The sequence below is a fragment of the Pleurodeles waltl genome, chromosome 3_1, assembly GCF_031143425.1.
Source record: "Pleurodeles waltl isolate 20211129_DDA chromosome 3_1, aPleWal1.hap1.20221129, whole genome shotgun sequence".
Lineage (NCBI taxonomy): Eukaryota > Metazoa > Chordata > Amphibia > Caudata > Salamandridae > Pleurodeles > Pleurodeles waltl.
The window spans coordinates 1,131,370,219-1,131,397,155 of NC_090440.1; the positions used below are offsets into that span (position 1 = coordinate 1,131,370,219).

Below are 26,937 nucleotides of genomic sequence, written 5' to 3' on the forward strand. Positions count from 1 at the left end.
GCCTATAGGACATATACATATACTATCTAGGATGGACTTGGGAGAGTTTATACTTTAGAATGCAGGCATTGTTTCATTTATTTTTCTGAAGATATTAATATCTTCAGAAAAATAAATGAAACGATGCCTACATTCTAAAGTATAAACTCTCCCAAGTCTATCTTAAATGTACTACTACTACTGCAAGAATTCGTTCTGCTTGAACTGGATGATTAGCACCTGATGAGATCTCATAAAAGATTACCAAAATTAGCAGTCAGACACTTTCACCAAAGTTATTGGGGTAATACAGTGCCACCACGCACGCTATAAATAATAGCAGATAACAACATTACATGGCCACTGAACCAGATGATGGGCTATTGTAGTTGACTGTATCCAATGTTTATTAAAATCTATGCTTGCAGCGTGGTAAAACAGCTAATCAGTCAACTAACAAGTTACTAAATCTTACAAAACCTAAAGGCATAATTATTTTTAAAGCAAAACTAACTACACAACAAAGTTTTTAGAGAATGCTAAATGAGTGGCATCCAGGATTAGAATTGTAGCAATTGCTGCCAAATTAATGTCCTTTAGTAAATTCTACTCTTAATTTCGGAAAGCAAGAGAAGGTGTGTTATTTATTGAAAATGATAGCAAAATGGGGGATGAACTAAGATGTAAATTTGTTTGACCCTACTTTCAGCCTTGTGCGCATTCCTGGGATGAAATAATTGTTCACCATTCCACTGAAATGTGCTGCAATACTGAAAATTATCAGGCGTCCATAACTCACCATGTCTTCATCCTGTTATGAGCACAACCTTAATCATTATTCTTCAACAGGAACTGCACAGTTCTCCTTGTTTTCTGAGGGAATGGCCAGATAGTCAGTGCTGGTGGAGACAAATAAGGATAAAAGTAATTACATTCAGCTACTGTCTACAAGGTATCTTAAATTACAAAGGTTACATAAATTACTTTACTAACATGAACTTGATGATTTCGATGTGAGTAATTTAATGAGAAGAAGGGGGACATGAATGCTTGAGATTAGATTAAGGATGATTGTAATAATGTTTGCGCCATCCAGATTGAGGAAGCAAAGAAGGAGCAACATGAGACTAGTAGCAAAAGAGGAAAAGGCATGTGCTATGTTGTCTTCCTCATTATGGCACTTCTAGGTCCAGTTGGGTGTACAAGATCGCCAAACTGATGCATGGAAGGGATCTTGTCATCCCCAAAGCTCTTCCACACTGCACCTTTCAATTAACAAAAACATTGTCCTCGATTAGTTCAGCCTGCACGGGCTTTTTTGCCGTAACTCTTCCCCTAGTGTCCCACAAGAAGTTACATGTAGTACCTCTTAAAGATGTGCTGGGCCTCAATGTTAAATGGGTAAACTCCTTACAGCATTGCAGTAACACTTTCAGTTCCCCTTTGCTAATTGTGTTAGAATTCACATTCATCATTAATGCATAGATAAATCATTGAAGGGAGGTAAAAGCGATAGTGGCAATGCAGGAATGGAGAAGCAGTACTTTTTTGTCACACATCAGCATCTGGGCACCTGTTTTATCCAGGCATTAACTAAATGTTGCTCATCTTCCTCACTTGCATCTTAGCAGCAAGGTCCCAGGTTTAATGACGTAAAGGTCCCAGAAACAAACTCCAGAATACAATTACAAGATAAAATGCTTTCTTCCCCTAATAATAATAGCATACAAGTACTGGAAAACCGATAGGTCTGGCCCTGGCAAGTCTGCAATGATTTTTTAGTACAATTTTCTACACACATTAATAAGATAAAAAAATGCTGCCACATAAATTGTTGTAAAAAAAATTGAAAAATAACCCAAAGCTAAAATAAATAAAAATGTGAAATGAAAGGATGTAGGGAAGCAGAGATTGTCCTACAAGCCCTGACTCTAGAGTGGACTACTTTTTAGACAGATGTGTACCTTTTGAGGAGAAAATGCTGTTATTCGCAGTAAAGTGAGTCAATGGCTAAAGAGTGATGACTCAACGCCCCATTCTGTAGGCTGTGGTAGGTGGAAGCAAACTTTGAATAACACTAGAACAGACAAATGAATGAAGAGGGCTGACCAAAAACCCCTGCAGGTATATATAAAAGTATGTATTTTTATTATGAGTTTTGTGGTAAACATGAGGATGGTGACTAAGCTAAAGCTCTATATAACCCTGATAGAAGGTGGATTTTAGCTCTGTTCCTAGTGTCACTGAAGTCATCAGACTGTGACAAGTTTCAGTTTATGAATGTAGGTGAGAGAAAAACTAGTGTAGAAAGCTGCATTGACACACATTTTAAATGTGCAATTTGCTTGTATTTAACTTTTTGACTTAGGTGCCTTTTCAATAAAATGACATGCTAGAAGATTAAAGTTGATGTTAAAGTGTAAAATAGACTCTAAACTTTTAGCAAATGAAGAAACTAATTTGAGTTTCTGTTTCTTAGTGAAAGATTAACGACTTTGAAATTATGCGCAAGTGAGAAAATGTACTTCTTTCTTACACCTAATGTAATGCAATAACAAGCTTTTCCAATTTAAATGAAATGTTTTACTTATACTGAAGGTATATTATTAATGATGAATTTATAAGTTTGCATATTATATGTGTTTTAATAATAAGTATTTTTAAATGCATTCTATATTATCTTGTGTTAGCATTACCAGAGACCTACAGAGCTTGCAATTTGCAGCCATTTCAAAGGGGTAAATTATTTTTCATAACGTGAAGTCTTCTTTCAGAATTCATTCCCATGAAAAGCAAAGTCCGATTTTAAAAAAATGTATTGTTTAACTGAGGAAGAACTATACCCATTTGGCCTCGGAGAGTACTGTAATGCTGGAACATGGACTGAGATTGTATACATTTGTCACACAAAAAGGAGATGTTCCTATGACAGACTTGGGAAAATGTTGAACTGTTGAAAACTGAAGCCTGGAGATCAATTTTATTGGATGACACCCCTTCAATGTAAAATGGACCAACACCTTGGACAAATCAGAACGTTTAATGTGGATCAATATAGTGTTGGTTGATCAAACTTTGCTAAGAGCATACAGAGAGCAGACGAAAGCAGTCTTGTCTTGGTCTGGGACAAACCTTTTCTGATGCTTGCAGATAGATGCCTTGCTGGCCAGATGCTCTGGTGACAAAGATTCCCTGAATGCTGAACTTATTTTGTTGCCTTGGGCAACCCTTGGTGATTATATAGCTCTGCACCTTGGTTTTGCGCATTGTCTATTTGAGATAGAGCTTGTGTTTGTAGGACATCTTTGAATTACATTCCTGATTAGAGTTTTCTTTTCCGTGGCCACATTGGCCATGATGTCTAAATTATTGGGATGGTGTTGAAGTAGTTGTTGACGTTTCACCACACACCTTTCTGGGTCCAAAGGTCTGTCGACCTCCTTGTGCATTTGATTCCTGCAAAGGACAAAAAATACGTGTGGAGCCCTGACCTAAAAATAAATAAATACTGGGAGCCAGGATGCTGTGAAACTGATCTAGGGTGACATGAACTTTAAAGTATAAAATGCAAGTAAAACCGAGAAGAAACAACTCATCATTGCTATTTAACCATTAGAGGAGCAACAGACGAGCACATGCAACACACAGAAAGAAGAAGCTCTGGGTTGGGAAGAAACATTTTGACCAAGCTGCTGCTTTCAGAGAGATGATTTTAGAGCAGAGTAATAGGAGAGGATGTCTCAGTTCCTAATTAAATGCGTTCTTTGATGAGGAGAAAGTTGCATATAGTGGAGCTGCTGCTGTCTAACCCGAAATCTGCCTGGACGCATCAAAAGTCTGCTGCTCTTTGAAATGGACAAATGACAGATGTTTGTTTGGAAGGCGATATATGTGTTACTTGCCTCGTCTTTTGAACATGTATTGAAAGAATTTATGAGGTTGTTTTGGACAATTTCGAGGTACATCCGATTGGGAGTAAAAAACATAAGTACTACTTTGGAATTAATTCAGAATGTTGGATTCTTAAGACTAGTGCCTTGTGATTTTACTAGAACTATATGGATAGCACACTTAATTATAGGGGCTTTTAGCAAATTCTCTTCATTTACTAAGCAGCTCGTGTCTCATTCATATTTTTCTGCTGCCCACAAAAGCACAGAGCATGGTGTAATTGCTCAGCCCACTTTGGCCATTGGCTACCTTCACTGTGAGTGATGGAAGTCTGGTCCTTCACAAGTAGAATATCTACACATAAAGTAGCTCCCTAGAATGTCTACGAAGGCAATAGCACTGAGTGCTTTTTGAGACCAAAAATATTTTTCTTTTTACCTATGTTTTATTGGCCAGGGCTTAGCATGCCCCCACCCCAAAAAGGCAAGTCAATAGTTATGTAACCCCTTCCCAAAAAAAAAGTTTAACAAGAATCATGACAAAACAAAACAACCATAAACAACACAAAAAGGACAGCAGCCAAAGCTAGCCCTAAAGGCTTTGCCACCTTTTGTTCACAATTGTAAAGCCCTCTTTCAAAGGATTGCCTGCTACTGCCAAGTTTGAGGAGGGAGTTTCTGTAAAATAGCCTTAATGTTATTAATGTCTACTGCTGTTCCCTAGACAGGAAATAATGCTTCCTTTTTCTGGGGAAAGTGCTGGTGGGGGTAATTACTTGTTTCCCTGGCAGACTACATTGAGGCAACATGTTCTATTTTGATATTAACTGTTTTGTGAAATAGTTTTGATGTGATTTTTTTTTACTCATTTCATGGCTAATTCATTACATATATGGTGTAGCTCTTAAGTTGCATAGTGGGGTTGACGCAGGGGCATCGTTTTTGGGGAGGTTTTGTTTGGAGTGTGGCATTCCCCAAATAAATACATTCTTGGCTTGGTATTTGGGTTTAGGGGCCCTACGTTGGGTCTGCCATGTCTGTGTCAATATTTCCCAACATGCGCCAAGAATAAAACACAATACAGTGACCTTTGATGAAGAACAGGAGAGTGAGAGATCAACAGAGATATCCACGGGGTGGCTGAATTTCAAAATGTGAACCCAGAAAATCTGGAATCAATACTGGTGCTCCTGCTTGTCGAAATTGTGTAATCCTAAGTAAACATTTTATCTCACAGAAGCCTCCTTTTTCTTTATTATCACATATAGGAGCACTTTTAAATACATGGATGTGCACTGTGCACGTCTTATGTTTGATTGCATAGACTATACTGATGCTCCATCTATGATAAGAATCTACGCGATGTTTAGGGATTACATGACTACTGTGCTTCTTAATTCACTAAAGGCATTGTCGCTGGGGGCACGCCATTAATGTTTAAAAAATGAACACGTTTAATAAATGTCTTTCCATGCAGTAATATAATCTGATGTACTAAAATAAAATGCTTCTGCAAGTTAAAGAAATAAAATGTTTTAAATGTTGAAGAGACTGAATCAAATTTTTACATTATATTTGTTCTACGGTATACAGGCAAAACGTGCCCTTGGCTTGGCTCCTGCATGGACTCTTAGAGTCAAACCAGACCTTTGGTTCGGATCTGGCTTGGCTTGCCCTATTAATTTGCTGGCAGGTCCAACTGCATTTACGACTCGGGTTTAGTACATGGTTCCATCAATCACTATGATAAAATGATTTGTAAAAGGCTAGGACAGGAAATATAGGGGCATATTTTCAAGGAAGTGGTGCAGCGCGTCCCTGCGCCAAAATTGGCAGCGCCGTACTGCATCACTTCAGGAAAGCAGGGATGCATCGCATTTACAAAGATACGGCACACCCCTGTGTTTCCCCTAGCGCCAGTAGTAAATATAACTGCCTAGCGCCAACGCAAGCTCCCTTGCACTATAATGCAATGGTGCCTGTGTTGCAGGGAATGATTGTTTATGAGCAGGAAGGTGTTCCTTTCTGCACATAAACACTTAAACAATCAATAATGGCGATTAGTTACTTTTATGTGTACTTCACAGAAGAAGCAAATCAGCATTATTTAATGATTGTTTTGGTATAGGAAGGGGCACCTTTCTGCACATAAACAATCATTGATGGCCTTTTGCTCTTTATATGCATGCTACAGAATGCAGCACACATAGAAAAAACGAGGATAAATACTTGGTGGTGTTAGTTTTTGATGCTGCCTCAGATTAATGTTTCCTTATACACCTGGGGCAGTGTAAAAAATCAATGGGTGTTGCAGTGGAACACCCACAGCAAAACACCCATTGCACGCAGCTCCGCCACAGAAAACTGCATCAAGGGCCCATATTTACAAGGTGGCGTTAAGCCACAAAAAGTGACTTAACGCCGCCTTGTAAATATGCTGCAGGGCACAGCGCCAAGTGATGCTCCGTTGGTGCTAGGGGCTTGTGAATATGCCCCATAGAGCCCTGCCTACATGCACCAATTTGACAAATCTACAGTATTAGTATCCACACAAAATGGTTGGTCCTGTCCTTTTTCATGATTGTTTTAGTTCTACCCGTTTCTCCTCCTTATGACCTCTTATATGTCAGAAACTTGAAAGACTTTATTGTACCACTCCTAAAATCTTCTTTTATTTAGTATTCTCTTTTTTACAGCTCTTCATTTAGCTCCATTACAAACAGGTTTTACTGCTTTTCTTTGTGATGTGCAGCTTTTTCAAGTACACATATTGCCATTTAAAAATGTGAAATAAAGAAATAAAAGTTCAGAATTGAGGTGTGAAAGAGAACAGACTTTTGCAATGCAACACAATTGAAGACCATTGGAACAGAACGGAAAAGCATGAATATCAAGGTGATAGTCTGGCTAGAAGTCCACGTGGTGGTCTGAAAGGAAAAAATGGACAGAGACCAAGAGATTGATTAAGTGTCGGACAAGGAGACATAAAGGAGGCCATTTCATGGGACAGAACTAAGGACAGACATAGGAGCAGCAGGATGCAGAGCAAGCTGGCATGGATAAGACCAAGTGTAAGGATGGAAGTCAAATTAAGGGTATGAGATGAGGCTTAGTCTAGGAATAAAAGTCAGTCTGTAGGTACAGATGAAACCATGGAGAAAGGGGGCTCGATAAAGGTCAAAGAGAATGGGTAGGGGACATAACAAGTGCCTGGACTGGAGTAGAACTAAGGGATAGGAGAAAGGTTGCATTAAAGGTTTAGGTCTGGGATCACTACAATGGGCGATGTAGGGCCAAGATGGACGCCAAATTAAAACAGGATGAAGATCATATAAATGGAAAAAGGGGAGGCACATTTAAGTCTTAGAAATAACTACACTGTCAATAGCAGGATATAGGTCACTTTGAGACGACCTATGGGTGAGCATAAAGGTCAGGGTGTAGCCCAGAATGTAAGCCAAACTGGTTTTAGTTCAGAACAAAGATGGACATGGACCTGAAGGCAGTCCATGAAAAGGTGTTACTACTTTCTACATAAAGCACCAAGTGAACAGGTGTAGCTAGGTCTATGTTAAGCTGGCGGGCGTGAGGGACTGCCTAAATATTTCTTTCTTAAACGTAGACAAGTAACTCAATTTGTACTTCAATGTGCCAAATATATAGGATACAAAATAGAGATTTTGGAGACAATTCCGAAGGAAACATGGTGAAATATCCACCACTTCAAATTCTAGCACCAAACCTAGGAACAGTACTTCTCTGTTGCCAATATGAAAATGCGTGCTGCTCAACCAATCAGGCCTAGATATGTTAAGGGTCCTTGAGCCCATCCAGACTAGAAAACATGCCCTTGTCATCAACGCTTCTAGAGATTCCCCTGTGTCCCATATGGGGACATAGGGGAAGCCAAGCATTTGTTTTTCATCAGTGACTGAAAAACAAATTCTTGGCTGGTTTGAATACAAAGCAAGGTCATATTTAATGATAGCATACCTTCATAAACTAGAGTGAATATCCGATAGAGAGTCGAATCTCGCAAATTAATATATCATTGGATGAGGCTGTGAAAATCTAGTGACACACTAAGGACCCGATTACAACCTTGGTGGACGGGATACTTTGTCACAAATGTGACGGATTTCCCATCCGCCGTATTACAAGTTCCATCATATCATATGGAACTTGTAAAACTGCAGGTGAGATATCTGTCACGTTTGTGACGGAGTATCCCATCCGCCAAGGTCGGAATCAGGCCATAAATGTTTTAAAAAACTGAGGGAAATTCTCAGATTTAAGTATTATTCTAGACTCCATAACGGCTTAACATACTCAGTTACAAACAAATAAGAGCGTCTTCCATGGCAGCAAACACATTATATTAAAATGCATTCACTTACATCCTGTTGATTCTACCTTCTTCTTCCCAATTTATTTATTTATTGATTTTACACAGATGCCAAGTTAATGTCAACCCCCCTCTTTAGACATGTATACCTTTGCCGTCATATAGGCAAAGAACCTGCTTTAAAATGGTTTCCATTTCATACACTGAAATTAAAATCCGAACCTGATTTATTACTATAGGCACAGAAGCTTAAAACCTTTTCAGCCTACTAAAATTGTTGCCCACTTTCCAACACAGCAATGTGCATCTGTTCAGTCACAGCACAAAATCTTCGATTTTCATCCCATAAAATGATTTGCTACACCACTATGACTATGCTATGTTTCAAACCCTTATTGTATCTTTTGTAAAAATCATACTCACCTTAGTCAAAATCAATTTTAACAGGGTACTGTGGGTCTGTTGCTGTCTCTCTCCTTATTTCTTTACTTTCCAAAGTACAGTTTATTCATGTGCACAAATTAAAAATGAAACTATATTGAGGTAGACAAGAGGCAACTGTGCTTAAAGGACGGACGAGTACTGCCAAATAAGAACATAACTTAAGCCAAGATTGATATGGGCAATACATGACTAGCAATCTGTAATAACAGTAACTTTCGAGTGATAAAGGAAAAATACATTGAGATGGCAGTACTGATATGTAGCTAGAAATATTCAGGCGAGGCTAAGTTATGTAAAATTGTGGAGTTTGTCAATAATTCCTCTGAGCAAAATTTCCTGCAAGAAAAGATTCCATGACATTTTTTGCAGGAGAATTCTTTAATATAAAGTAATGGCTGCGGGCTTTTCTCCCACAAAATGTATTTTTTGGAAAACACCTAAACCACAAGTACAAATAAATCTTTTCCCACGTCAGGTAAATTCATAGAATGTGAGAAGTTAAAAAAAATCTTACTAGGCCAGTGTCTAATAGTCTAGTAGCTTATGCTGAAGCATTTAAAGGTTAGGTTTTATGATCCATACTAATTATTTCAAACAGATAGACTGCATATAACAATTAGTGCAAGACTGAAAATGATGGTATTGATGAACTGGCTGGATAAAAACAGAATTTCAGCAAGTGGAATTGGACACAGAGGATGTGCTATAACACATATTAGAAAAAATAGAACACATGATGGTGGCAATGTTAAGAGACGGGTTTAGATGGATGCAACGCTTTGCTGTAAAGTTTGGTAACATACCTATAAATGAAAGCCTACCATTTCTATAAATTCATGGACAAAAAAATCGTCACCCATGGTTTATTCTTTGTATATCACAAATGGCCAGAGATCAACCTTGCTTTTGACTAGACATTTTACACTGGCAGAGTTAATGTAAGGAGATGTATTTGGTTAGCTCATATGGTCTAATAAATTGTGATTGCAGGTAGTTGTGTGTTAGGGTGGCTGCCTGATGAGCAGCACTGTGGACTAGCAAAAAAGAGGCAGTTTGTGTTGTTGGTGGTGGTGTAACATGAAGAGCAACAATGGAGAGATTTAGAGCCAAATGTACTAACGTTAGGAATACCGATTTCCTAATTGTGTTTCTCTCTGAATTGCAATTAGGAAATCGGTATTCCTAATGTATAACACTCTGTGAGAAAACAGGGCTGATTGCAGAGGCCCCATAACATTTTGCCCCCATTTTCCACTTTTTGCTGGTGTTTTCCTGATTTTAAAGGTGCCATGGGTACTGCTAACCAGTCCCAGGGCCTGTGCTCTGTGTAAAATGGATATGCAAATTAGGCTAATTATAAGTGGCTAAGTTAACCTACCTATAAGTCCCTAGTATATGGTAGGGCATGTAGGTTTAGGGACCACAGCATAGGTGGTGCACACCTAGGTGCATTGCTGAGGTGCCCAGTGTCATTTTAAAAGCAAGCCTGCCTTGCTGGCTGCTTTTAAATTAAAGTTATATGCAAATTCGACTTTGGAATTAAAGGTACTTCCAAAGTCTTAAACTACCTTATTTTTACATATAAGTCACCCCTAAGGTGTGCCCTATGTGCCCCTAGGGCTGGGTGCCATGTAACTATAAGCAGGGACTTTATAAAAATAGATTTATAAGCCCTGGTGAGGTAAAAACAGCCAAATTCGTTTTTCCCTCATTGAAGTAAATGGCCTTCATAGGCTAGAATGGGCAGACTTTATTTTAAATTTTAAAGTCTCCTTAAATGTTACATACCAAGAATTTGGTATCAAATTAATTGTTGTAATAAATCCCACAACTTCCAGTTGTTGGATTTAATATAACTTGTTCAGGTAAAAAGTTTAGACTTTACCTAAAAAGTTGCCAATTTCAGCTCTGCATTGTTTTTGCTGCCGTGCTCTGATTGGCCAGCCTGCAGCAGCTTCTGCCAGGCTACTTTGATGAGGTGTGAAGTGGCCTGGCTTCACACAAAGGAATGTGCTTGGGGGAGAGAATCTCCCCTCAGCAGATGGTGAGGCAGGAAGGGGGAGGGCTGCCAAACTGGTCTTCAAAGGCAGAGAAGGACATTTGCAGCACCCAGCAACACCCCCACATCCTGCAACTCCAGACAGCTAGGTGCCCCCTTGATTAGATTAGGAGAGGGCAGGAGAGGGGTGTGTTTATGATTTTTAGCCACACCAGTGGGTGGGCTCAGCCAGATGTAACCTCCAAAAATCAGATTCATCCATGTTGGATTTTTAGAGACTGTTGCCTTCTGGGATGGATTTTTGCCACACTTCCCAGGAAGTGGTCATCACAGGGGGACGACCCTGTCCCTGATTGGAGAACCAGGGCCCCCCTGCTTTTCACCCAGGAGCAAGGATAAAACTGGCAGACCTGCACCCACGCCTCAGATCCCCTCCAGAATTCAACAAGAAAGGAACTAAAGAAGAAGAAGGACTGCCCTGCTGGACCCCTGGCCTGCACCTGGACCCTGCACTCAGAAGGACTGCACCAGCTGCACACTTGGGCTTCACCACAAGAAGGACTTTGCCTGGCTTCAACTGGTTCAAGGAGGGACTCCCTGTTTGCTACAGGTGAAAAATTGCTAACCAGAGTCCCCTGCACCAACTCCTGAAGAAAGCGACCAGCTGACCACTGTCCAGTGGCCAAAAAGGAGTTTGCGCCAGGTGCATTCTGGGAGTTGAAGTCCGCACCCCCCAAGGACCATCACAGAACTTCTGGACCCTTGGGGTGAGCTGTGGACCCCAAAAGAACCTTAAAAGAACATATGGGTGAAGCCCCAGAAGTTTGGAAAAGATTTGAGAATTTTTTGAAAAAAGCTCCAGAGAGGGACCGACCCACAGCGGAAATTCTAGCCGGCTTGCCTCAACCGCGACCCGGCCTGACTTCGTGGTTCGTCCCGGTAAAGAAAAACATCCAAAAAAGAGACTAAGTCCGAACGTAAAAAGTTGACCGGGACCTCCCAGCCATCGTATCCGAGAAGGGCTCCATGGACGTCGGATCAAGATCCAGGTTTACCCCGGTCGAAGGATTTTCATCTCGAAAAAACGACTAAGTCCGAAGGTAAAAGTCTCCACAGAGGAAACCCACATCGCGTATCCGGACAAGGGCTCCAGGAGGTCGGATTCAACTGGCAGGTTCGTCGCGGTGAAGAAAAACTTCAAAATAAAGACTAAGTCAGAAGGTAACTTTTTAACCGAGGCCTCCCGCGACCTGTAGCCGAGCAGGGCTCCATCGCGGTCGGCCTGAAAGTTTGACTTTGCCCCGGTCGAGGTGCAACCAGATGACCCGATTGTCGCTTTTTGTTTCTAAGCGCTAGAAAAGTAATAATTCTTTAAAAATTCATATCTCCGGTTCCCCTGAACCGGATTTTTAAACTGTTTCCTGTGTTTTATTTAATTACTGTTTTGTGATATTTGAATGCTTTACACTTTGTCTCCTAAGTTAAGCCTTGACGCTCGTTGCCAAGCTACCAAGGGTTGAGCTGGGATTAATTTACTGAGACCTAACTGTACCTATGTGGAGGTTAGTGGCTTGTTGCTAGGTGTAGGTACCTACCTGCCCTACCAATAACCCATTTTCCAACACACTCCTTTGAGTTTAATTAGTGATTCCTAGTGGTTCGCAAATAGGCCTCTCTCATGCATATGGTAGGTCGCAATTTGGCAATTTGCTACCCAGTACAAATCGCAGCCATCCCAGGGATGGTGGCCTGCTGGGCTGAACAGACAACCATGTTTGTGATTGCTTTTTAATAAAGCAATCTTTATTTTAATGCAGCCTGTTTTCCATAAAGGCAGTGGTTCGTTGGACCACTACATGCTCTTAAATAAAATATTATTTACATTCTCAAAGGGGAACTGGTCTCTTTGCAAATGAGTTACCAGCAGGTTGAAATTGGTGGTAAAGTATTACTGTTTTGCAACCAGAATTCAGTCACAAAACAGTAATATATACCATACCAATTCGGTATTTGGAAGGGAACCCCTAAATATGCCCCTTCCAGATAACGAATCGCAGAAGCAAAATACAATTGGGTAACAAGTTTTGCATTTGGTACATGTGAAGAAGAATTTTTCTGGTGGCAACAGCCTGATGGGCCATTTACGACTGGAAAAATGCTTTGTAATCTGGCCCTTAAGAGTGATGGTAAGGGTGAGGATATAAAATGAGCATATGAGTGATTGGGTGTTGCAACCATCCTAAAATTGGACAAAAATTGTAAGGTAACATGAAACACAGCCTCAGTACTCACGGGCTCTCTTGTGACGTCTCCTCATTTTTGGAAATCTTCCGGTAGCAATAAACCATTTCTACAAGCAACCACAATGTCAGGAAGACCAGTAAGATATACATCATGATTTCAGAGACGACAGCAGTAAAGTCTTCACCAGCTGTGTAAGGAAATAAATGTCATAAGTGCTAAATATTTATAGCACCCAGTAAGAAGCATAGGTCCCTTCAACTATACATGTAAAGAGGCATACTGCATTAGTTAAGCACATCAAGTGTATTCACCTAACATTAGGGACACAAAATTAACATCTGAATCTCATTATTATGTTAGTATAGCCACACACTGAAACCTTTTGGGATGTTTACGCCCTCTAAGCGTCCAACTCCTCCTTCGTGCTCTAACCATGACATATAAAACATGTACAGCACCACTGATTACTTCCATGAAACTGATCTATCACCACTAATTTACTCAGCAGTATAAACTGTAAGCAATATTGTATATGTGATAATAAATTCTAAGGATACGTTCTTCCATATCACACTGTGTTCTCACTGCCTCATGTACTATTAGTGACAATGAGCTCTTACCACCCTCGAATGGTCAGTGTTACTAGCTAAGACCACTTTCTTTCTCTCAAGAGTGCTGAACGGTGATCTTTTCTCTTATTCCAAGAGACACTCGTCTCTGACAACTCTCTTGCTCATTTCTTGCTCTAATCCATCTCTTACTCCAATTGACACTGAATTCTGAACCCTCTCTTGCCACTAGTGACACTGAGCTCAGACACATCACTCAGTACATAAGACACTAGGCTCCCTTCCATATCATACCATAAGGAACATTGAAATCTGATCAATTTCTTACCATATTGCCACTCACAATCTGCATTGCTTTCCTTGGTTTAGTAAATATAAAGTAATGTAAAACAGTGCATACTGCTGTCTTCCATTACTGTGTGTCAGGTAAGCGTTATAAGGGTGAAGCATAGGCATTTCCATGCACCTACCCATGAATGTAGATGCAAACCCAGATTTACCAAGACATGTAAAACTGGGTTTGTTTTAAAATGGTGCCCCTACCTGACAGAATGTAACAAGGAGAAGGAAAGTGTTACTTACCTTGTAAGCATCTGTTCGTGGCATGAAGTCTTGTAGATTAATATGCTATACATGCTTCTGCCATCTAGTCTTGGGCTCAGATGTGTACAACTTGTTTTTCGTCAAAGGAATTCTTTTTGATTCACAAGCCTAGTGACGCCACTATTAGTGGTAAGTCACATGGGCATTTGCTCAATTGTTAGATTGTTTTGTTTCCCGGCACTAGGGGCTAGATTGGAGATGGAGCATAAAGACACATTAAAGGTGAGCTTGCAAGGCAAAACAATGAAGATATTGAAAAGAAAAAATATATATCTGTGACAACTGCTGGCAACTGGGAAGGAGAGCAAGTGGATGTGAATCTACAGCATTACATGCCACAAACAGATGCTTACAAGGTAAGTAACATTTTTTGTCCGTGGGCTGTCTGTTTGTAGATAAACGTGCTGTGCATTGACTAGAAATCAATTCTCCCAAAAGCTGTGGTTTAGCCGGAGAATGTTGCTAAAACTGGAAATGTGTACGTAGGACAGCCTAGCCAACGTTTGCTTCTGGCTGGCCATGACATCCACAAAGTAGTGTTTGGTAAAGGTAAAAAGGGTGGACAAGCTAGATGCTTTGCAGATGTCAGTTAGTTGTATATTACCCAAGAAAGACATAGACGTACCTCTCTTTTGGGTAGAATGAGGTCGGGGGGGAAGCAGGGTTCTTTTACTTTAGCGTAACAAACCTGTATGCATTTGACTAGCCAACGTGCAACACCTGCCTTGGAAATAGAAGACCACTTGTGAGGCTTGGAGTGGGACACAAATAGCTGTTGTGTCTTACGGAAAGGTTTTGTCCTGTCAATATAGTACTTTAGCACTCTTTTGACATCTAAAGTATGCAAAGCGTGTTCCGCTACTGTCTCTGCGAGTGAAAGAGGACTGGGAGCTTGATTGTTTGATTAAGGTGAAAACGGGAGACTGAGGGCCTGAGTTAGAGTTTGGCAGATGGGTTACTCAGTCACAAACATAACGGATGTTCTATCTGCTGTATAGGATAAAGTGGAATTGTAATACAGTGGATGGGATATCATTCATGTTTGTAACAGAGTTACCCCCTCCGCAAACTCTAAATCAGGCCCTATGTTAGGAAGGAATTTGGGGTTGGTCATGAGAACCACCCTATCATTGGAAAGAGGTTCTTCCAAAGTAAGAACGTATATCTCACTAAGTCATCTGACAGAAGAGAAGGACACCTTTCAGAAAAGGAATTGCAGTGAGAAAGAGTGTAGTGGTTCAAAAGGAGTGCCCACGAGTCTTGTGAGAAGTATATTAAGATTCCACACAGAAGCAGGAGGCATCCGGAGTGGGATAATCTGTGCGAGGCCTTCAATGAAAGCCTTAACGACTGGTATTCTGAACAATGAAGCATGTTGTCTATTCTATAAGTATGAGGCTACAGTAGCCAGATGTAACTGAATGGAAGTATAGGTGAGGTCTGACCTTTTTATGTGAAGGAGGTAACAAACAATGTCCTATGCGGATGCTGTGAGTGGATTGGTGTGTTTAGGGAGACACTAGTGTATGAACACTTTCCATTGACTGGATAACAGGCTCTAGTTGTGGACTTGTGGGCCTCTTTGAGAATAGGCATGCATTCTTCCAGTAAGTTGAGGTAACCAAGCTCTAAGAACTCAGGAGCCAAAAGGCAAGGTTGAGCTGCTGAGGATTGCGGTGCCTGAGAGTGCTGTGGTGTTGTGTAAGAAGGTCCAGTCTGTTGGGAAGCGGCTCGTGGGGAACTAGAGAGATCGGGAACAAGGTGGTGTACTGTGGCTATTGTGCACATGTTGATGCCACTAAGATGAGAGGGAGTGATGTTTCCTATGCCACTGGACCACAAACAGTATGAGTGGGATAGGCAGAAAAGTGTAGGCAAATATCCCTGACCAGTTCATCCATAGTGCATTGTCCATGGACTGTGGTGTGGTAGCCGTGGACAAAGTATGGGCTTTTTGCATTTTTGGGAGTGGCAAACAGATCTTCCTGTGAAATCTTCCCAACGCAGGAAGTGCATGAGTAGGTCTTGGGGTGGAGTTCCCATTCATGAACTTGTTGATGCGTCTTGCTGAGCAAGTCTGACATATTGTAGTCCACCCCAGGAATGTGGTGGATGAGCAGATGTACTTTGTGATGTATGGCCCAGCACCAAGTGCGTTGGATTACAGTCCACAACTGTGTTGTGTGTGTGCCCTCTTGTTTTTGCAAGTAAAACCTGGCAGGCATGTTGTCTGTTCGGACTGAGAATGTTTTGTCCTGTGTGAGAGGATAGAAGGTGTAGTGTTGTGAGACTAAGGCCCAGATTTAAGAAAAGTGGTGCCCCTCTAACGCCACCATGTGTGCACCGTATTTAAGATACGGCACGCCATGGAGGTATTAGAAAAACTAGTGCCAAAATTGCTGATGCTATTGTGGTGCTTACCTCCACAAGCATCAAAAATTCTGACGCTAGTAGAGCAAAGTGCAAGGAGGCCGATTGATTCCAATAGATGTGGCACTATAATGTCAGCTTTGAGCAGGCGTTAAAAATGACTCCAAAAATGGCGCAATGAAATCTTGTAGATTTCATTTTGCCATTTTTGCGGGCCTCCTCATTGCGCAGGCAAAATGTGGTGCAAAGGGTCACAAAGTGGCGCAATGCATGCATTGCAACACTTTGTAGATATGGCATGGTGTTTTTGGCAATCTAATGCCACATTAGCTTGAGAAAAATTACGCTAATGTGGTGTTAGATGGAGCAAGGCCATCTTTACATTTGGGCCTAGGTGCTCTAGGACCCTTGCAGTTCTGGATGGACTTAAAGAGAAGATAGCGCAACCTGCTGGGAGGTGTTAAGGTGTGGTTAATAATGGCTATGACATAATCAGTGCTTTAATGTGTGACTGTACACAGAGAAATAAAGACGTCTGATCAAGAGCTCTGTGAGTGGTGTGGTCTCTGCATGCTCCTGGTCTGGGGAGGAAGCTACAACTCGTGACAACTAAGGGGATACATAGCCCATGGAAACTAAGCTGCTCTCCCTGAGTGCACACTACAACCCAGCAGATTGCTCGTGTGAACCACGTGCGCACTAGTCAATCGGAAGTTAGTCAGAGTTGGCAGACGTGGAATTGAATCACCACTCCAGCCTTCATATGGCCCTTGAACAGTGGAAGGAAATTCAGAGGAGAACGCTCAAAAAGAGTTACCAGAACCTGTGGCGCTCCATAACACAGAGCCATCATCGATGTAATCAAAACACTAAGGCAGGGACCACCGGTTATGACGCAAAAAGTAAAAGAGACAGTGACTAAATGCAGAGTTGAAGCCATTACTTACCGCAAAGAAGGAGAGCAATGCCTCACAACCCCTGCCTGGACCTGGAGACCCAGGCATAACCAAATGGCCTGTTCTTACGGAAGTTGCCGGTACCCCCAAAGAGCAGCTGCTGCCACCTGAACAGCATATAGTCTCAGCGACAGTAGAAAAGGGTGTGAAGTATGATGCAGCTGCATTTCTGAAACTCCCGATGCCATTTGACACTGCTGAGAAACAGAATATTGGTCCCATGTGGACCATGTGGATTCAGATGTTTGATGACTTCATAAATGCCCTACAAGACGACGACGATAAGAAAACCATTATATGCACAAAGAGCATCACTAGTGGTGGAGAAAAGGAAGTTTTGAAGAAAATCTCACAGACTGAGGCCATATCGTACCATCAGATCAAGGATTCTTTGAATACAAAGTTTAATCAAACGCCAGATGCTGACTATAAAAGGAACATTTTCAATCAGGCCAGACAGCATGATGGTGAGATGATGGATGAGTTTGTTGAAAGACTTGATGTTCTCATCATACACTGTAAATGCTGGGAATTCAATGATGAAGAGGCCATCAATGGCTGTCTGTCAGACTCTTTCAGAAGATGAATGTTGAAAGAGACACTGAGTTTAGATAAAATATTAATGGCCGGAAGAGCCAATTAAGGGCAGAACAACAATCGGCTAACATGGTATCGGGAACAGGAAAAAATGAATTAATCCTAGTCATAAAAGCAAGTACAAGCACTCCAAAGATGCATATAAATAGTTGTCTTCAAGGAAGGAAAACATGTGTTTCCGGTCTGGGTTTTCATATCCCCACAAGAGCAAATGTCTGGCCATCGGGCAGACATGCAAAGGTTGCAGAAAAGAAAACTACTTTGTAACAGTGTGCAAGGCAGAAGAGAAACCAAATGTGTCACCATAGGAAGAAAAAATCGATGTTCCAGGAACATTCTTGATACACCTACAAGGCCAAAAAACAACATCAGTTATGGCAAGTACAAAGTTGATGAAGTCCATCATTGTTAAGCTCGTCCTGCAAAGACTCATCAATGTCATCCTTTAGCACTAGTGAAGAGGATGGATGCGCAATGATGATATCAACAAAAGGACACCAGACACATGCTGGATGGGCTGCGTGCAAGGCAGAACAAGTGACAAAGATAAGTCATCAAGAGGAACAACCCAGTTCATTTGGACACCGTGCCAAGATCCCAATAAAGTTTAAGGTCATCATAGACAGGGTTGCCTTCATTAACATCTTGCCAGTTGAGAAGTTTAACAACCTGTCTCCTGTGCCACGACCGAAACCAGCAAATAAGAAGGTATATATATGGACTGCTTCCAAACTGCTTCAAAGTCAAGGGTTATTCATGGGGACTATGAAAAAGCAGTGCCCATGCAAGCACTGATTAACATACTTCCAGGAATCTTGACCAGTGCATGCCTGCTCAGTTTGCCATTGCTGCTGACTGATATCTCTCAGTTACAACGTACACACTCAGTCTGAAATTGCAAGTCAGTTTCCACCGTTATTCCATCGCCTTGGCCGACCTGAAAAGCACTGAACATGAGACTTCACATTAAAGAGGAAATTTGCCCTGTTGCTCAACCCCACCACAGAATTGCCTTTCATTTACAAGAAGCTGTTGAGAAAGAACTACAAACACTGCTGAAGCATGACATCATTGAGCATTCCACTGGTCCTAAGCCATGGGCTTCGCCCATAGCAGTGGTGCCCAAAAAGGACAGTGGAAGTACAGTGTGTATCCGTGTTGATATGCATCATGCCAACAAATCAATTGAGAGAGAAAGACATACTGGTCCACACATCATGGACATGATCATGCAGTCGAATGGCGCAAAAGGCTTGTTCTCTTGATCTGAACAAAGGATATCACTAACTTGAACTGGCAGAAAACTGTAGGTAAATCACCACTTTTTTGACTCATGTTGGTTTGTTCAGATATAAAAGATTAACCTTTGGAGTGTCATCAGGTGCAGAAATATTTCAGGATGTTATACTTCACATAATTCAACCAGTTATAAATGCTTTGAACTACTGTGATGACATATTGGAGTTTAGAGCAACATGAAGGGAACACAACAAAGCTCTTACAGAAGTGTGTAAACTACTTGCTGATGCATGTCTCACTCTGAATGCAGCAAAGTGGAGTTTCATAAAATAAGCTCAAATTCTTTGAGCACATATTCTCTGATGGGAAAGTGACTCCTGATCCAGATAAAGTGCAAGCACTGTCAACTACATGGCTCCTACAGGATGTTACCATGCTGTGATCCTTTAAGGGCATGGCTCAAGGTACATTCCTGACTTTGCTGCATTGACTGCCTCACTAAAGGATTTTACAAAATAAGATGTTTCTTTTTAGTGGGCTACAGAATGTGACATGAGCTTGAAAAAGATTCATGTGATTGAGAATGGAACTAATATGGCCTATTTTGACCCTGTCACAGACTGAGCTTGTTGTAGACGTGAGCCCAGTGGGGCTGGAGGTGATCCTTGTCCAACATAATGGTCATTCATATACTCAGAGACATACTGTGGCTTACACCAGCTTGAGTTTGTCTGACGCTGAAAGAGCCTACTCTCAGCCAGGAAAGTTTGTCTGTCTTCTGGGCCTGTGAACATTTTTATGTGTTTTTATGTGTTTCTGTACGACAAGCGCTTCACCATTCTCACAGACCACCAAGTGCTACTCACTGTTTTTGGGAACGCCAAAGCTAAAATGCCTTCTAAAATTGAGAGGTGGGAGTTACAACTGCTAGAATACAACTGTGTGATTGTGCACAGGCCAGGTAAAGATCACAACCCTGCTGATTACTTTTCAAAAGTACCTTTACACAAACACAGCTCAATGTCTAAAACAGCAGAAGAGCACATTCATTTCATTTTAAGGTCCAGTACGCCGGCAGCCTCATCCATTAAACAAATCATTGCTGCTACAAATTCTGACAAGAACATGCTCATTCTTAAAAACATCATTTCAGCCCAGTCATGGAAGAAGAGCATTTGACCTCTGGAGGATGATGTTGAATTTCAAAAGTTTAAAAATGTACAAGATGGTCTGTCTGTAACCAAGGACGGTGTTTACTGAGAGTTACGAAAATCGTGATACCTGCAAGACTCAGGCAGCAAGTCATTGAGCTAGCTTGTGAGGGACATTGTGGCATTGGAGCCACCAAAAGAGCCCTGCGAAATGACATGTGGTTCCCAAGTTTAGATGAACGAGTTGAAAGAGAATTTAGGGAATGCCCTCTGTACAACTGTCTTTCCCCCAAAGTGACCAAGCAGCCAGTGACTATGTCTAATCTTCCTACCCAGGCATGGGAAAAAGTTGCTGTTGACTTCTTTGGGCCCTTGGGCAATGGACATCAGCTCATGGTAGTCAATGATGAGAATTCACACTTTCCCCTAGTGGAAGAAATTTCTTTGACCACCCATGCAAGGTTATCGAGCAACTGGACAATGTCTTGCAGTGTGGGGAACCCACATCATTCTTAAATCAGACATTGGTCTGCCATTCAACAGTTGCAAGTTCAAGGAGTTTCTCCTGAGGCTGAATGTCAAGCATCAGAAGAGCACACCTCTGTGGCCTCTACATTGGCGTTGTTAAACGATTCATGGGCGTCCTAAAAAAATTATTCAGGGAGCGGTAATGGTGGATATTGAACTAAGCCTTGTGTCAAGCTCTCCGTGCTTATCGCTCAACTCCTCACTGTACAACTGGTGAGAGTCCTGCCACCCTAATGTTTGGGAGATCTATTTGAATCAAACTGCCCCAGTGAACAGTGGATTGACCTCCGGATGCTGATAAGGTTTGCAAGATGAATACAGTCTTCAATGAAGGTGACTGAATCCTAGTTAAACAAAAACAAAAGTGGGAAATTGACATTTCATTTGATGTCGAGTCTCTGACGGTGGTGTCTTGCAAAGGACAAATGGTGATGGCTCAGCATCCTGGAAAAATCATCACAAAGGACTCATCACATTTCAGACACCTACCTCGATGTTCACCAGCTCTTGCAATCTCCAGTGAGGTGAACCCACCTGACAGTCCAGATCAAGCCTCGGACTCTGTGCTGTTGGTGCCAGATCGTAGTGCAATTTTATCTCCTCACACCACAAGATCTGGTTGACTAGTGCGAGCAACTCCACAACTTATTGAAGAACTCAGATGTCATTTGTCTGTACTTTTTATTTAACAAGGGGGGATACGTAGTGTCATGAGACAAGGTTCGCTAGGACCTTTGTGGTTCTGAATGGAGTTAGAAAGGAAATTGCACAACATGATGGGAGGTGTTAAGGTGTGGTTAGTAACGGCTATGATACAATCAGTGCTTTAGTGTGTCATTGTATAAGGAGGAATAAAGACGTCTAACCAAGAGCTCCATTTGTGACATGGTCTTTGCATGCTTCTGGACTAGGGAGGACTCTACAGAAGACCTGCAGAGAGAGGTGGATAACCAGCAACTCCAGGTGATTGGTGTGGAAGATTGCTGAGCAGCTTCCATTTCCTCTGAATGGCAAGATAATTGAAATGCACACTCCAGATGGGGAGCGAGGCATCCATAGTGATGGTCTCTTGCGGAACCGGGCCCAGGAAAACCTCCCGTGCAACAGGTTGTTTGTGTTCCATCACTTTAGAGAGCAATATGTGTAGCCCCAAACCAATACTAGATCCTCTAGATGAACATCCATTTGAGACTATTATTCCACTAGACACTCTTGCAATGGGTTCACGTGTAGTCTGGCATGAGGAACTATGGCGATGCAAGATGCCATCATTTCTAGCAAGTATATCACAGTTCTGACTGGTACTTGGTGATTGGGCTGAAAAAGAGGTAGCAGGTTTTGAAATGCTTGAACCCTTGCTGGACTGGACTTTCCCCACCCTTGAGTCTAGGATAGCCCTGTAAAAGGGCTGTACCTGAAGGGACTGGAGGTTGGATGTGGTCAGACTAAAAGCCTGGACTGTCCAAGGTCTGAATTGCGACCTAGACATATTTGCTGAGTGGCACTATTGAGCAGCCTGTCATCCAGGCAAGGAAACACATGGATGCTGCTTCTCCTGAGGTGAGCAGCCACCATGGCCAGACATTTAGTAAAGACCCTCGGGCTTTGGTAACGTTGAATGGAAGAACTCTGAACTTGCAATCTTGGCCCCTCACCAAAAACTGCAGGTATGTTTGATGCTCTGGGTGGATAGATAGGTAAAAGTAGGCATCCTTCAGGGCAAGGGTGGTCCTGAAGTCACCTATCTGCAGTAGTGTGATGGTGTCTTGTAGATTTACCACATGGAAGAGCTCCAAGAGAATGTATTTGTGGAGGCGTCTGAGACTGAGGAAAGATCTGAAGAAGGCATCCTTTTTGGAGCTAAGCAAGTACAGTGAATGTACCCCATTTCTGTGGTGTTGTGGTAGAATCGGTTCTATGGCTCCTTGGCAAAGAGGGCCAGTATCTCCTCCTGAAGGAGGCACATGTTGTGGAGACAGTTTGTGTTGTTGAGGGATGTTTGGTAGTGTATGTGTGAGTGCTAGACAGGACCCCTCCTTTTTGATGTCTAAGAGCCATCAGTCAATGGAGATTTCTGCCCAGCAGGTCCGTAATCCCTGCAGTCCTCCCAAGGCAGGTGTTTTGTGGTTGGGAGAAGGATAAGAGAGTCAATGTTTTGATGGGTTTCCCCTTTGGGGGCTTTGCCATTTCCTCTGTTACCCCTGTATCCACCTCTGGTAGCATCGTGAAGGTGACTGGAGTGCAGGCCTTGAAAAGGTGGAAGAGGTTTCCAGGGTGGGGTTTTTCGCTGCACCATGGTATTGCGAGTGGGGAAAGGAGCAAGGAAGAACAGGTGTTTGTATGGCGCCTATAGCTTTGGTGGTGTCAGTATTTTTAAAAAAACTTTTCTAGCACCTCATCAATCTGAGAGACAACGAGATGCTGGTCATCAAAGGGTACATTAAGAAGGTATTGCTGAACCTCTGCTTAAAGCCAGAGACATGGAGCGATGCGTGGTGGCGTAAAAGGATGCTTTGTTTATGCCACGAGCAATTGTATCTTTGGCATCCAGTGTGCAGTTCTGTTGGTGTTGGAGATGATCTTCCACACTGCTACCAACTCTTGTCCCTTTTGTAAATGCTGTTCTAGAAGATGATCGTCTGATCCCAGTGGACGTTGCCTTTCCAGGCAGGAAGGGCTATAGAGTTAGCGATGCACCTATGAGTAGCAAACTGCGTCACTACCCTCTTGCCCATGGCATATATGTTTTTCTTACTCTCTCGGTCCAGAAGGGATGTGTCTCCTATCCTCTGCGTGTTAGCTTGCTTTTGAGCTATGCAAATGACTAGGGTGTCATGGGTTAACTGGCCCCGAATATATGGTGGGTCAGTGGGAGAAGCCTTGAATTTCAAGTCGACCCTCTGTGTAACAATCCTCACTTTAACTGGCTCTTTAAATATTTCAGTGGCTTATCTAAAGACTCCTTTGAGCATACGAAGATACTGTACGAAGCAGTGGATGGAGGAGAGGGTCTCTATGAGCAAGTCACTCTCTTCGTGTTGCATGTGCATTTCTACCTTGTGAAAGGTGGCTGACCTTTTCAGGACCTCAAGGCAGTAGGTAAAATCATCTGAAGGTAAGGGCTTTGTGGGATACAGGTCTAGGTCTGTGTCCGCTGAAGGCTCTGTGTCATAGTCGTCCCATGGGTCTGGACCGTGTGGGCGACATGTAGGGTCATAAGAGTCATAACCTGGTTGTGGACTGTCAAAACCCCCCTGAGTGTAAGGAACTCTGGTGAGTGTTGAGAAGAATCCACATGAAGCAAAGGGGAAGAAGGACAATCTAGAAAGGGGGAGGAGGAAGTGGATGAGAAGGATGAGCAGGAGGCAGTGGAGAGGCAGCTCTGGTGTGTTTCTTAGGCTTTATGGGGGCGAGTGACACAGAAGGACTGAGGGCTTCCTCAAAGGTCAACTTTCTCTTGTGAGAAATTGAGTCTTTTGACACCTATGGAGGCTTCACCAGGATCCAACCTATGCCTGGTTGGATATGGATTCACTGCTGCTTGGTGTAGAGGTGTTCATATTGCAACTGAAGGTTTGGTTGTTCGAAATCCTCATAAGCGGTGGAGGACGCACCTGTAGATGATGGTCTGAATGGAGCCCAAGAGGTACGATGTCCAGACATCGCCTAGATCAATTCTGTCTTCAAATGCTTCGAGTGTCTTGGGTCCAAATGACTCAGGTCCACATGTTTTGATTCCGATGGCGGGCAACCCGGCATCTTCAGATTGACGTCAACACTTGAGGCTGCAAGGTGGACTTTGGCGCTGAGGGTGTCTTCAGATCCAGTGCTGAAGTGGTGGTGGATGTTGATACTTGAGGCTCCAAGGAGGACTTTGGCACTGAGTGTGATACAGTCATCAGATCCAGCTCCGAATAGCAGTGTAAACCATGGCTGGAAAGCAGTATTGCGAGGGGGCTTGAGAGGTAGCCTGGCAGGTCGAGGCTTGTGCCTCTCTTTTGTGAGTAGGGGAGGTGATGGTACTCACTGTGGTCTTTGGTGGACACTGGGCTGGCTCTTCTTCTTCAACGTCTACCTTGGAGTCAATGCTTTCTGGCAAGAAAGCAACTTCAGCTTAGTGGCTGGAGAATCCAACTGTTCGACATCTGACTCCTTTCTGTCTCTGAAGAAGTTCGGGGTGTCTTCTATCTCCCTTCTGTGTCCTATGGAAGCCAAAATGATGCAGCAAGTTCTTCAGTTTTGAAGGGTCTTTTTTTCCAGAACGCAAGACACATCGAAAAGGAGTCTTCAAGTTGTTTGTGGGACAAACACCGATTGCAGACTTCGTGGCATTCTCTTCTCGGCTACTAGGCATGGCAAGTATGGCAGAACTGAAATGCAGTCCTTTCCATCATAGGGACATCCTCATCTGCATGATAGTATTCCAAGAGGCCATCTACCAGAATATGATCTAAGATTATGCAAAGTTGGAGACCGATGAGAAACCATGATTGTTTCCACAAGCATTGAAGAACGGATCAGAATATCTGGTGAGAAAACCAAGCAGCACCAAACCAGAGCTCACATCGACACATCTGAACCTGATGGCAGAGAAATCTTCAGTACTACTAAGTTTTAATACTTATTCTTACCATCAGTGACCCTGAACTCCAACTCTTTCTTTTAGTCAAGAACACTGAGTTCTGACTGCTCAATTGCCTGCAAGTACACTGAGTTCTAACCTTATCGTACCTTCAATAACACCAGGTCCTGCCCTATTTACACTGCCTTCTCTCTTTACCAGCGTTATTTCTGAGCTGTAAGTGTTGCTGAGCATCACTAAAGACTATGACCCTGATCTCAGTCTTGGGGATACTTAGTTGTTGCCCCTCCCTTACATACAAGCACACTGTGTTTTAACACCATATTTGACTTGGGGCCATAGGCTCATTTCTTACCCTCAGTGGCAATGATCCCTCATCCCTCTCTTACCCACAGTCTCACTGAGCTATGACAGCTTTCTAGCTGCCATCGCTACTAAGTTCTGAAAACTCAGTACTCTCTGGGTCACTGACCTTAGTCTCCATTCTTACCTCACGGGACTGAACACTGAACCTTTTAATTACTCATAAGTCTTAATGACATTGGCCTATGACTGTTCCTCATGCTCTCAGTTACAATAAGCTTCAATCCATCTAGGTATCACCCACACCAAGATCTTTCTACTTTACCCGTGGTGACACTGAGTTTAGACTCTGCTCTTACCCTTATCCTCATTGATCCTTTGTTTGAACATCAGTACAATCCCTCTCCACACCATGAGCTACACTGAGTTCTAACCTCTAGGAGATCATAACCTGGCTGCACCATTATGGCGGTCATTCTGACCCTGGCGGAGGACCACGGGAGCACCGCCGACAGGCCGGCGGTGCTCCAATGGGGATTCCGACCGCGGCGGTAAAGCCGCGGTCGGACCGGCAACACTGGCGGGCTCCCGCCAGTGTACCGCCGCCCCATTGAATCCTCCAAGGCGGCGCAGCTTGCTGCGCCGCCGAGGGGATTCCGACCCCCCCTACCGCCATCCAGATCCCGGCGGTCCGACCGCCGGGATCCGGATGGCGGTAGGGGGGGGTCGCGGGGCCCCTGGGGGCCCCTGCAGTGCCCATGCCACTGGCATGGGCATTGCAGGGGCCCCCGTAAGAGAGCCCCTAAATGTATTTCACTGTCTGCTGTGCAGACAGTGAAATACGCGACGGGTGCAACTGCACCCGTCGCACAGCTTCCACTCCGCCGGCTCGATTCCGAGCCGGCTTCATCGTGGAAGCCTCTTTCCCGCTGGGCTGGCGGGCGGCCTGAAGGCGACCGCCCGCCAGCCCAGCGGGAAAGTCAGAATTACCGCCGCGGTCTTTCGACCGCGGTACGGTAACCTGACGGCGGGACTTTGGCGGGCGGCCTCCGCCGCCCGCCAAGGTCAGAATGAGGGCCTATGTCTCTTAAAACATGAAATAAAGGAGTGGTTGTTTTTCTGCTTAATGTGAGTAATG

The 26,937-nt window shown here is 42.9% G+C and overlaps 1 protein-coding gene across 4 annotated transcripts in view; it reads right to left on the reverse strand.

The window, feature by feature from the left end:
- SCN3B (sodium voltage-gated channel beta subunit 3) overlaps positions 1 to 26,937 on the reverse strand; it is a 165,471-nt gene that overhangs the window by 6,032 nt on the left and 132,502 nt on the right. For all 4 annotated transcript variants that reach the window (XM_069224435.1, XM_069224434.1, XM_069224437.1 and 1 more), the window contains 2 exons: positions 12,950 to 13,088; positions 779 to 878 (listed from right to left, as the gene is read on the reverse strand). In XM_069224435.1, the coding sequence (XP_069080536.1) occupies positions 815 to 878; positions 12,950 to 13,088 (203 nt within the window). In that variant the 3' untranslated portion in view covers positions 779 to 814. The remainder of the gene's footprint in view (positions 1 to 778; positions 879 to 12,949; positions 13,089 to 26,937) is intronic.